At 44.2% G+C, this 12,029-nt stretch overlaps 1 protein-coding gene across 5 annotated transcripts in view; it reads left to right on the top strand.

Moving 5' to 3' along the window:
* Positions 1-12,029, top strand: part of LOC122556803 (myelin-associated glycoprotein-like) — an 87,635-nt gene that overhangs the window by 9,273 nt on the left and 66,333 nt on the right. For all 5 annotated transcript variants that reach the window (XM_043704007.1, XM_043704008.1, XM_043704006.1 and 2 more), the window contains exon 2: positions 3,706-3,824. In XM_043704007.1, coding sequence (XP_043559942.1) covers positions 3,773-3,824 — 52 coding nt within the window. In that variant the 5' untranslated portion in view covers positions 3,706-3,772. The remainder of the gene's footprint in view (positions 1-3,705; positions 3,825-12,029) is intronic.

Genomic DNA, 12,029 nt, shown 5'->3' with positions numbered 1-12,029 from the left:
CCCCACCCCTCCCCCAGGCCAGTCTGAGTGCAGGGCTGTAGGATCTGCAAGGCCCACCATTGTATCTCTGTGGAACGGTGTGTGATCGCGGCACCCACTGCCAGGTTTCTATATGTAGGCAGTCTCCTGTCCCAGAAAGGGCTGCTGTGTGAAGGCAGAGATACCTCACGTGGTCCTTATTGATGACATTCCTGTACTCACCCACCCCCTCCTCTGCTACCATCCAGCCCCACACACCAACCACACGAGTTGGATGCCTGGGTAACTCTCCAGTGTGCGCCGGATACAATACACAGGCTGGCTGTGCCCTCCACAATATTGCCAACATGAAGTAATGCCCATTGCCACCAACAGCCGTGAAGGCACCCTCGGGATAAGCAGTCGGCAAACAAGGCAAATGAGGCAGGAATAGGCATCCTGGACCATTTCATCTCAGTGAGACTGTCCAAGGGTCTTTTCCCTGGGGTAGGGGAGTCCAAAGCTCACGGGCATAGGTTTAAGGTGAGAGGGGAAAGATTTAAAAGGGACCTAAGGGGCAACTTTTTCATGCATAGGGTGGTGCGTTTATGGAATGTGCTGTCAGATGAAGTGGTGGAGGCTGGTACAATTACAGCATTTAAAAGACATCTGGATTCAGATATAAATAGGAAGGGTTTGGAGGAATATGGGCCAAACGCTGGCAAATGGGACTCAGTCAGATTGGGATGTTTGGTCAGTGTGGATGAGTTGGACCGAAGGGACTGCTTCTGCATTGTATGATTCTGCCATCCATAAGTTAGTCACCACATTATCTGAACTCCACACAGACAGTCGGCCAAGGCTAGAATCGAATGTGGGTCCCTGGTGCTGTGAGGCAACAATGCTAACCACTGAACCACTGTGCGACCCATATGTAAATTCTGCTTATAACAGCCCTTAATGAGATTCTGCAATTTAAATAAAATTATTCACATTTTCATCCAAGGGAGTGTTGCTGAATAAAGAGACCTTGGAGTGCAGGTTCATAGCTCCTTGAAAGTGGAGTCGCAGGTAGATAGGATAGTGAAGAAGGCGTTTGGTATGCTTTCCCTTATTGGTTAGAGTATTGAGTACAGGAGTTGGGAGGTCATGTTGCGGCTGTACAGGACATTGGTTAGGCCACTGTTGGAATATCGTGTGCAATTCTGGTCTCCTTCCTATTGGAAAGATGTTGTGAAACTTGAAAGGGTTTAGAAAAGATTGACAAAGATTTTGCCAGGGTTGGAAGATTTGAGCTATAGGGAGAGGCTGAACAGGCTGGGGCAGTTTTCCCTGGAGTGTCGGAGGCTGAAGGGTGACCTTACAGAGGTTTATAAAATCATGGATAGGATAAATAGGGGAGTCCAGAACTAGAGGGCATAGGTTTAGGGTGAGAGGGGAAAGATATAAAAGAAAGCCAAGGGGCAACATTTTCATGCAGAGGATGATGTGTGTGTGTGTGGAATGTGCTGTCAGAGGAAGTGGTGGAGGCTGGTTCCATTACAGTATTTAAAATGGCATTTGGATGGGTATATAAATAGGAAAGGTTTGGAGGGATATGGGTTGGGTGCTGGCAAGTGGGATTAGATTGGGTTGGGATATCTGGTCAGCATGGACAAGTTGGACCGAAGGGTCTGTTTCCATTGATGAACATCTCTATGACTCTATGTGTCTATGGTACAGCCAGAATGCAGCCATTGACCGTTGTGTATGATCCCAGTTCCTGTCTTTCTGGTGTAGATGGTCTTGGAAGATGCTGCCCAGCAGCTCAGAACCAGAGTCTGCCCTCTCAGCATCATCAGCAGCCATCTTGTGCCATTGATAGGGGCATGTACACTGGCACTCCAAGAGAGAACAGTGAGTCTGTCATACACCTAGCCACTGCCACTCACAGAAAGATCATACTCGCCAATTCTAGCCACCCCGTTGAGTACAGGCTGCATGACTGCAATGAGAGCTTCCTTTGGGTAATGACAACTACAACCATGATAGCAATGGGCTAAGCTGCAGGCAATGGCCTTGTGTTCTTATCCCTGGATGTTTAATGCAGAATCCTGGGTAACCAGGTTCAAATCCTGCCATGGCAGATGGTGGAATTTCAAATAAACAAAGTCTGGGATTAAGAGTCTAATGATGATCATGAAACTGTTGCCGATTGCCAGAAAAACCTATTTCATTCACTAATGTCCTTTAGGGAAGGAAATTGCCATCCTTACCCAGCCTGGTTTACATGTGACTCCAGACCCACAGCAATGTGGTTGACGCTCTACTGCCCTCTGGGTAATTAAGGATGGGCAATACATTCTAGCTTAGCCAGTGACGTCCATATCCTGTGAATGAATAAGTGATGGCAGCTTTCACAGCTGCACTCAGATTTTGGATGGAGTCAATTTGTGATGCAGTAGGAGTTGAGATGGTGGCCACTAATCGCGGTGTTTCAAGTGGTCCCATCAATACAGCCTTGAAGTTGCTCACCATATGCGACGGAAGGATACTCTCCAAACTTTATGCCCTGCCCTGCACCACAACCTAGAGAGCTTCCATTCACCAGGAGAAAGTGAGGACCGCAGATGCTGGAGATCAGAGTCAAGAAATGTGATGCTGGAAAAGCACAGCAGGTCAGGTAGCATCCGAGGAGCAGGAGAGTTGACGTTTCGAGCATAAACATTTCTGATGAAGAGCTTATACCAACTCTCCTGCTCTTTGGATTCTGCCTCACTGGCTATACTTCTCCAACACCACACTTTTTGACAGCTTCCATTCACTGTCAGGCCCCTACCTGCCAATGCACCAATGCATCCTCCTTCATGCTTTACTTGCAGCATTGAGTATATTGACACACTGGGGCGATGGAGCAGGAGACATTGATCTCAAGGTGTGAATGAGCCTCCCACTACAGATCATAGACTCAAAGAGTCATACAGCACAGAAACAGACCCTTCGTTCTCACCAGTCTATACCGACCATAAACCCAAACTAAACCAATCCCCCCACCTCTGTTTAGCCCATATCCCTCTAAACATTGCTTATTCTGCCATGTTTGTTTGAGTATACACTTGGAGACTTCAGTCCATGACCTCCCACCCTTTGAGCATCTGACAGCCTTTATTCCATCATCTCCAATATTTTGATGATCAGTTTATAAAAGGGAACAAAGAATTTTTTGTATTGCATCATTTCTTGCATACAGCAGTAAAATTTCCACTTTGATTCTTCCCTGCAAGATCCAGAATTTTAACCCTTTCCTGGATACTTGATTCATCCTCTCCAGCCAATGAATGATTTGCTTGCAGAGGTTTTAGATTTAGATTTAGATTTTATTGTTCAGTATTACTCAGGTGCAGAAGTACAGTGATAAGTGTGTAATGCCACCACACAAGGTGCCATTAAAAGTACCAAGGTACCTGGGTATGAAAAGACTTAGCTACAAAGTAGTAAGAGGAACAGAGCTAAAAGGTTAAGCGTTACTTCAGAAAATAAGTAGAAAATAAAGAAATAAGGTAATAGTTAACATTAAAGTCTTTCTTAATTACAATAGTCACTTAATTATTGTAATATCCTGAAGGAGGTGTAGACAGGGTGAGAGTCCACAACTACAATGAGAGATCAGTTCCTGTTCTGATATATGTAGCAGTTCACTCAGCATCCATTGTTCAGCCTGTTGTAAATCATCTCTTTGTTCACTGTGGTCCCTTGTCTATTGTGCAGGTGTCAATGAGTCTGATTGTCCCCGTCTGCTGTGTGTACATGTCCTATCGAGGGTGAGATCTGCACCATGACCACATCACACTGGACCCTGGCACTTATAGTTCTATGTCTCATCCAGGGTGAGTATCCAATTCCATTAACCATTATATCAAAACATTAATTTGTGTTTGTATTTTTTCCAGTCTTTTTTCTCCCCGTCTTCTAATGAATATTTTGACAACATGACAATTTACTGACATGATGCAAATTATGGGCAGCACAGTGGCTCAGTGGTTAGCACAGCTGCCACATAGTGCCAGGGTCCCAGATTTGATTCCAGCCTCAGGTAAGTGGGATATTAAAGCTATTACAGAAACACAGTTGAGGGAGGGACAGGGCTGGCCCCTCAATGTTCTGGGGTACAGATGCTGTGGAGGGGGCGTTGTATTTTTGATTAGGGAGTATGTCACAGCACTACTGAGAAAACGTTCTTGAGGATTCGTTCACTGAATCTATGTGGGTAGAACTGAGAGATTTAAAGAGGGAGATCAGTTTGATAGCATTGTCCTGTAAGCCCTTCAGTAATCAGCTAGAGGTTGAAGACTGAATACCTAGGGAGATTGCAGATAGCTCAAGAATAAGAAGATTGTAATAGTTGGGATTTTAACTTTCCTAACATTGACTGGGACTGGAATTGTTGGGTTCCTAGCGGAGATATTTGTATCATCGTCAGCTACAGGTGGAGTACACAAAGATTGAAAAGTGGCCAATGTTGTGCCATCTTTTAAGAAAGGCTGCAGGGAAATACTGGGGGATTACAGGCCGGTAAGCCTAATGTCTCAGTGGGTTAGATGTTAGAAAGAATTCTAAGAGCCAGGACTTACAGGCATTTAGAGAGGCAAGAACTCATTTGAGATAGTCACAATGTGTTCTTTCAACATAGGTTTTAGCAAAACCTTTAACAAGGTACATATGGTGGTTTGTGAGTAAGACTAAATCTCACAGGATCCAGAGAGAGTTAGCCAATTGGATACAAAATTGGTTTGAGGGTAAAAGACAGAGTATGGTGGTAGAGGGTTGTTTTACAAACTGGAGGCCCTGTGACCAATGGTGTGCCACGGGGATCGATGCTAGGTCCACTGTTATTCATCATTTATATCAATGATTTGGATGAGAATTTAGGAAGTGTGGTTAGTAAGTTTGCAGATGACACCAACATTAGTGCTACAGTGGACAGTGAAGAAGGTTATCTGGGAATACAGTGAGATCTTAATCAACTGGGCCAGTGGGCTGAGGTTTAATATAGATAAATACAAGGTGCGGTACTTTGGTGATTCAGACCTGGGTAGGACCTACACAGACAATGGTCAGGCTCTGGGGAGTGTTATAGAATAAAGTGATCCAAGGGTACAGGTTCATAGCTCCTTGAAAGTGGAATCACAGGTAGACAGGACGGTGAGGAAGGCTTTCAGCATGCTTGCTTTCATTGGTCAGAGCACTGAGTGAAGGAGTTGGGATGTCTTGTTACAGCTGTACCAAGACGTTGGTGAGGCCACATTTGGAGTATTGTGTATAGTTCTGGTTGCCCTGCTATAGAAAGGATATTATTAAACTCAAAGGAGTGCAAAAAAGCTTTATTAGGATGCTAACTGGACTGAAAGGTTTGCATTTGGATAGTCTGAGACTCTTCTCCCTGCTGTGCAGAAAACCGAGGGATGATCTTATATCGGTCTACAAAATCATGAGGAGCATAGATAGGGAGATAGCCAACAGCTTTTCCCCAAGGTAAGGAAGTCTACACTTAGAGGAGAGATACAAAGGGGCCCAGAGGGGCAATTTCTTCACACAGAGGGTGGCGAGTGTCTGGAAGGGGAAACTGGAGGTAGTGATGGAGGTGAGTACAATTTTGTCATTAAAGAGACATTTGGAGTTACATGGATGGGATAGGTATGGAGGGATATTGACCAAGCGCAGGCAAATGGGACTAGATTCATTGTGAAAACTGGGCAACATGGACTAGTTGGGCCGAAGTGTCTGTTTCCATACTATAAACCTCTATGACTCGATGACAGTGTATCTCAAGGGAGTTGAATAGTCAGACCTCCATAAAAGACTGTTGTGTTCACTTCCGGCCATCACACATCAAGAAGGAAACATTAACCTCTGAACGACTGCAGGGCAGACTTGATGTGTCAATCCAAGAGTCAGAGAGTTGGTGAGGGACTGCTTCTTAGACCAACGTGTCACTGGAGCCAACCCAAGAACTGGTTATTTTAGGTTTGGTATTATTAGGTTAGATTACTTACAGTGTGGAAACAGGCCCTTCGGCCCAACAAGTCCACACTGACCCGCTGAAGCGAAATCCACCCAGACCCATTCCCCTACATTTACCCCTTCACCTAACACTATGGGCAATTTAGCATGGCCAATTCACCTAACCTGCACATTTTTGGAGTGTGGGAGGAAACCGGAGCAAACCCATGCAGACACAGGGAGAACGTGCAAACTCCACACAGTCAGTCGCCTGAGGCGGGAATTGAACCCGGGTCTCTGGTGCTGTGAGGTAGCAGTGCTAACCACTGTGCCACCGTAATAAGGAAGGATTGGTAAATGGTCTTGTTGCTAAAGATCCTCTTGGAGGGAGTGATCACAATGTGCTCTACTTTCACATTCAGACTGAAAGAGGGAGGACAGAGTTATCACACTGATCCCAGGGGTGAAAGGGCTGTCATATGAGTTGCAAGTGAACAGCTTGGGCTTGTACTTGCTGGAGTTCAGCAGAATGAGGGAGAATCTATTGAGGTACATAAGATGCTGAAGGGGATTGATAAAGTGGACATTGAACAGATGTCCCCCTTACACTCTCCTGTGGGCAGCATGGTGGCTCAATGGTTAGCACTGCTGCCTCACAGCGCCAGGGAGCCAGGTTTGATTCCAGCCTCAGGTGACTGTGTGAGTCTGCACATTCTCCTGGTGTCTGTGTGGGTTTCCTCCAGGTGCTCTGGTTTCCTCCCACAGTCCCAAGATGTGCAAGTTAGGTGGATTGGCCGTGGTTATTACAGGGTTAGGAAAGGGTAGTAGGTCCGGATGGGATGCTCCTCAGAGAGTTAGTGTGGATTGGCTGGGCAGAATGGGCTGCTCCCATACTGTAGGGATTCTATGATTCTTATGGGACAGTCCTGAACAAGAGATCACAAACATAGAGAGGAAAGAGAAGCTACTTCTCCCAGAGGGTTATGAATCTGTGGAACTCAGTGCCCCAGTGAGCAGTGGAGGCAGAATCAATCAACAGATTCAAGAAAGAAATCGATATATTTCTGATGAAAATTGGCCTAAAGGATTGTGGGGAGCAGGCAGGAGTGGAATCATGGAAATCATCAGCTGGGATCATGGCGGAGAGGGCTCAAAGGGCTGATTGCCTACCCCAGCTCCTAATTCCAATGTTCCTATAATTGTCTAGCTGCCAGAACAAAGTTTATATTCTGTTGATTGCAGAAGCTGACGTGATTAAGGATTTTGGTGGGTTAGAAGCACATTAACTACACTCTCCAGAATGAGGAAGAAAAATTGACGCATTTTTGTCAGGAGACCACAACTGTCTAAAGATAACATAGTTCACGGTGTTTGGTTATAAAACTGCCCAGAGTTTATCACAAAACTCTAACTTTAGATCTAAGTTTGCATTTAATGAATATAGAGATAACACTCTGACAATATTTCATCCTTCCACACCGTCTGATATTGAAATAATGTTACAAAGCATAACATCAAGTAATTTATTTAGTCCTGTATCTAGCTATAACAGGGTGAGAGCCAAATCTCAGGCATATGTTTCCCTTTAGTAACGCTCTACTGACCAAGTAGCAAATCTCTCGGTGCAACATGTTTTCAAAATGAAATAGAAGTATCTGTTTTGAATATGCAAGTATTTCCCAGCTCTTCAATTGATGCAAGCAACTATACTATCTCTATATTAATGAAAGAGAAAGCCAGAACTCAAAGCTGCTATTTCAATAAAGGAAATCTGATTTCAGCTGCAGTTTACTTCACAGCAATGAGGCTGTGGTGGTCTTGAAATGAAACTTTCAGAGGAGAATAATTAACATTGTCAGAGAAGATTTAAAGGGCGCAGAGGAGATAGTATGAGTAAGGTGCACAAATTGAGGGCGTAGAAAAGGACAAAGTACAATATCTGAAAGGGGCAGACGATGGAAGATTATGATGAAAATTAAGACAGGTTTTGAATTCACGGGATGATCTTAATATAATGAGAGGACACCTGGCCAAGGTAAAATAGAAACAAGCACTGACAGGAACACTGTAATGAAACAGCGGATGACTTTTAAGACGATACTTGAAGTTTTGGGCATAATTCTATAAGGGAGAAATATATTGGAAGCAGAGTCAGGATTTCTCGGATAATAAGAGAGATGGAGGACATAGGTATGACAACAAAACAGAGGGTGCATGATGTGTGTCAGATGAATTCCAAATGTAAGATCCCCGGACCAAATACAATAAGTTGGGAAGGGGAAGTGAAAAGGAAAACGAAAGGTTGGATTTAAGGAAAGAATGTCAAGCAACATAAAGGGAACTCAAAACTCAGCGACTAGCCTGGGAATGTAAGCGGTGGGATGGGTCCTTTCAGGGATTAAGTGGGTTAAATATATTCAGGCGTGCAGATAGCGAAAGGGTTTGCCGTAAATTTCAAAGCATCTCCACATATGGAGGAGATGCCAGAAAATTACACACAACATTCTGGTTCAAAACGAGTGGAAAGACATTTCTGGTAGCTACAGGTCAATCAGTTTGCTAAATCTTTGCAAGCAATAATGGGAGTAATATTCACCAAGCATCTGAGCAGCAATGAATTGAAGAGGAACAACATGGATTTGTAAGAGGATGGATTTGTGCTTAACTTCATGAGAGTTTTTGATGAAATAATGAAGTCGGTTGTTGTCAGGAACGTGGTGGATTTTGTGTGTAGGGATTTTAAGAAACCTGTGACATAATCATATCATAGAGTCATACAGCTGTACAGCATAGAAAAAGACCCTACAGTCCAACTCGTCCATGCTGACCAGATATCCTCAATTAATTTAGCCCTATTTGCCAGAATTTGGTCCTTATCTCCCTTGACCCTTTCTATTCATGTACCCATCCAGATGCCTTTTAAGTGTTGTACCACTTCCTCTGGCAGCTCATTCCTCTGTGTGAAGAAAATTGCCTTTTAGATCCCTTTTAAATTTTTCCCCTCTTACCTTAAACCTATGCCCTCTAGTTTTAGACTCCCCTATCCTAGGAGAAATACCTTGACTCTTCACCCTATCCATTGCCTCTCATGATTTTATAAACCTCTATACTGTCACCTCTCAATTTCCAATGCTCCAGGGAAAACAGCCCCAGCCTGTTCAGCCTCTCCCGATAGCTCAAACCCTCCAACCCCGGTGACATCCTTGTAAATCTTTTCTGAACCCTTTCAAGTTTAATATCATCTTTCCTAGAGCAGGGAGTCTAGAACTGAACACAGGATTCCAAAAGTGGCTGAACCAATGTCCTGTACAGCCACAACATGACATCCCAACTCCTATACTCAATGCTCTGACCAGAAAAAGTGAACATACTAAATGCCTTCTTCACTACCCTGTCTACCTGTTACTCTACATTCAAGGAAATATGAACCAGTACCCCAAGGTCTCTTCGTTCGGCACCATCCCTCAGGACCTTACCATTGGGTGTATAAGTCCTGACATGGTTTGCCTTCCCAAATAGCAGCACCTCAGGTTTATCTAAATTAAACTCTACCTGCCCTCCTCGGCCCATCAGCCCATCTGATCATGGTCCCATTGTACTCTTATATAATCTATTTTCACTGTCCACTGCACCAACAATTTTGGTGTCACCTGTAAACTTACTAACTATACCTCCTATATTCACATCCAAATCTATATAAATGGCAAAACGCAATGGAACCAGCACTAATCCTTGTGGCACTCCACTGGTCACAAGCCTCCAGTCTGAAAAGCTACCCTCCACCACCACTCTGTCTCCTACCTTCAAGCCAAACAGCTAGCTGCCCTGGATTCCATATGATCAAACCTTGCTAACCAGTTTACCATGTGGAGCCTTGTCGAACACCTTACTGAAGACCATATAGACAATGTCCCATCACTTTGCCTTCATCAATATTCTTTATAACTCCTTCAAACACCTAAATTAAGTTAGTGAGACATGATTTACCACACACGAAACCACATTGACTATCCTTAATCAGCCCTTGACTTTCCAAATATATAGGTAAAAACAATGACTGCAGATGCTGGAAACCACATTCTGGATTAGTGGTGCTGGAAGAGCACAGCAGTTCAGGCAGCATCCGAGGAGCTTTGAAATCGACGTTTCGGGCAAAAGCCCTTCATCAGGAATAAAGGCAGTGAGCCTGAAGCGTGAAGAGATAAGCCAGGGGAGGGTGGGGGTGGGGAGAGAGTAGCATAGAGTACAATGGGTGAGTGGGGGCATCTCCTCCCCCACCATTGATGTCAAGCTCACTGGTCTATAGTTCTCTGGCTTTTCCTTTCCACCTTTCTTAAATAGTGGCCAACCTCCAGTCTTCCAGCACCTCATCTGTGACTATCAATGATACAAATACCTCGTCAAGGGGCCCAGAAATCACTTTTCTAGCTTTCCACAAAGTTTGGGATACATCTCATCAGTTCCTGCGGATTTATCCACCTTTATGTGTTTTAAGATATCCAACATCGCGTCCTTTGTAATATGGACACTTTTCAAGATATCACTGTTTATTTCTTCAAATTCTCCAACTTCCAAATCCTTTTCCATGGTAAATATAGATGTTAAATATTCATTTAGTATCACATTCATCACCTGTGGTTCCACACATGGATGGCCTTGTTGATCTTTAAGGGGTCCTATTCTGTCCATAGTTACTCTTTTGTCCTTAATGTATTGTAGAGTTTCTTTGGATTCTCCTTAACGCTGTTTGCCAAAGCTATCTCATGTCCTCTTTGGCCCTCCTGATTTCCCTCTTAAGTATACTCCTACCGCCCTTATATTCCTCTCGGGATTCACTCAATCCCAATTGTCTATACCTGACATATGCCTCCTTTTTCTTGAACAGAGCTTCAATTTCTCTAGTCATCCAGTATTCCCTAAACCTACCAATCTAGCCCTTCACACTAACAGGAACATATTATGTCTGAACTCACATTACCTCATTTTTGAGGGCCTCCACTTTCCAACCATCCCTTTATCCTGAATAGCCTCTCAATCAACTTTTGAAAGTTTTTGCCTAATACCGTCCTAGCTGGCTTGTTTAACAAAATTCGATGTCATGGAATAGGGAGCAAGTCCTTTCTTCAAGAAAGGAAATAGGGAAATCCCTGGCAATTACAGACCAGTAAGTCTCACGTCTGTCATCTGCAAGGTGTTAGAAAGGATTCTGAGGGATAGGATTTATGACCATCTGGAAGAACATGGCTTGATTAAATGCAGTCAGCATGGCTTTGTGAGGGGCAGGTCATGCCTCACAAATCCTATTGAGTTCTTTGAGGATGTTGCTAGACAAGTTGATGAGGGTCAAGTGGTGAATGTGGTGTATATGGACTTCAGCAAGGCATTTGATAAGGTTCCACATGGTAGGCTCGTTCAGAAGGTCAGGAGGAATGGGATACAGGGAAGTTTAGCTGTCTGGATACAGAATTGGCTGGTCAACAGAAGACAGCAAGTGGTAGTGGAAGGAAAGTATTCTGCCTGGAAGTCAGTGGTGAACGGTGTTCCACAAGGCTCTGTTCTTGGGCCTCTACTGTTTGTAATTTTTATTAATGACTTGGATGAGGAGATTGAGGATGGGTCAGCAAGTTTGCAGATGACACAAAGGTTGGAGGTGTCATTGACAGTGTAGAGGGCTGTTGTAGGCTGCAGCGGGATATTGACAGGGTGCAGAGATGGGCTGAGAGGTGGCAGATGGTGTTCAACCTGGATAAATGCGAAGTGATGCATTTTGGAAGGTCAAACTTGAAAGCTGAGTACAGGATTAAAGACAGGATTCTTGGCAGTGTGGAGGAACAGAGGGATCTTGGTGTGCAGGTACATAGATCCCTTAAAATGGCCACCCAAAGTGGACTGGGTTGTTAAGAAAGTATATGGTGTTTTGGCTTTCATTAACAGGGGGTTGTGTTTAAGAGCCGTGAGATCTTGTTGCAGCTCTATAAAACTTTGGTTAGACCTCACTTGGAATACTGCGTCCCGTTCTGGTCGCCCAATTATAGGAAAAATATGGATGCTTTGGAGAGGGTTCAGAGGAGATTTACCAGGATGCTGCCTGG

The sequence above is a fragment of the Chiloscyllium plagiosum genome, chromosome 14 (assembly GCF_004010195.1).
Source record: "Chiloscyllium plagiosum isolate BGI_BamShark_2017 chromosome 14, ASM401019v2, whole genome shotgun sequence".
Classification (NCBI taxonomy): domain Eukaryota; kingdom Metazoa; phylum Chordata; class Chondrichthyes; order Orectolobiformes; family Hemiscylliidae; genus Chiloscyllium; species Chiloscyllium plagiosum.
Note: the sequence above shows the minus strand (reverse complement) of the source record. Positions and strands in the feature narration are given on the sequence as shown.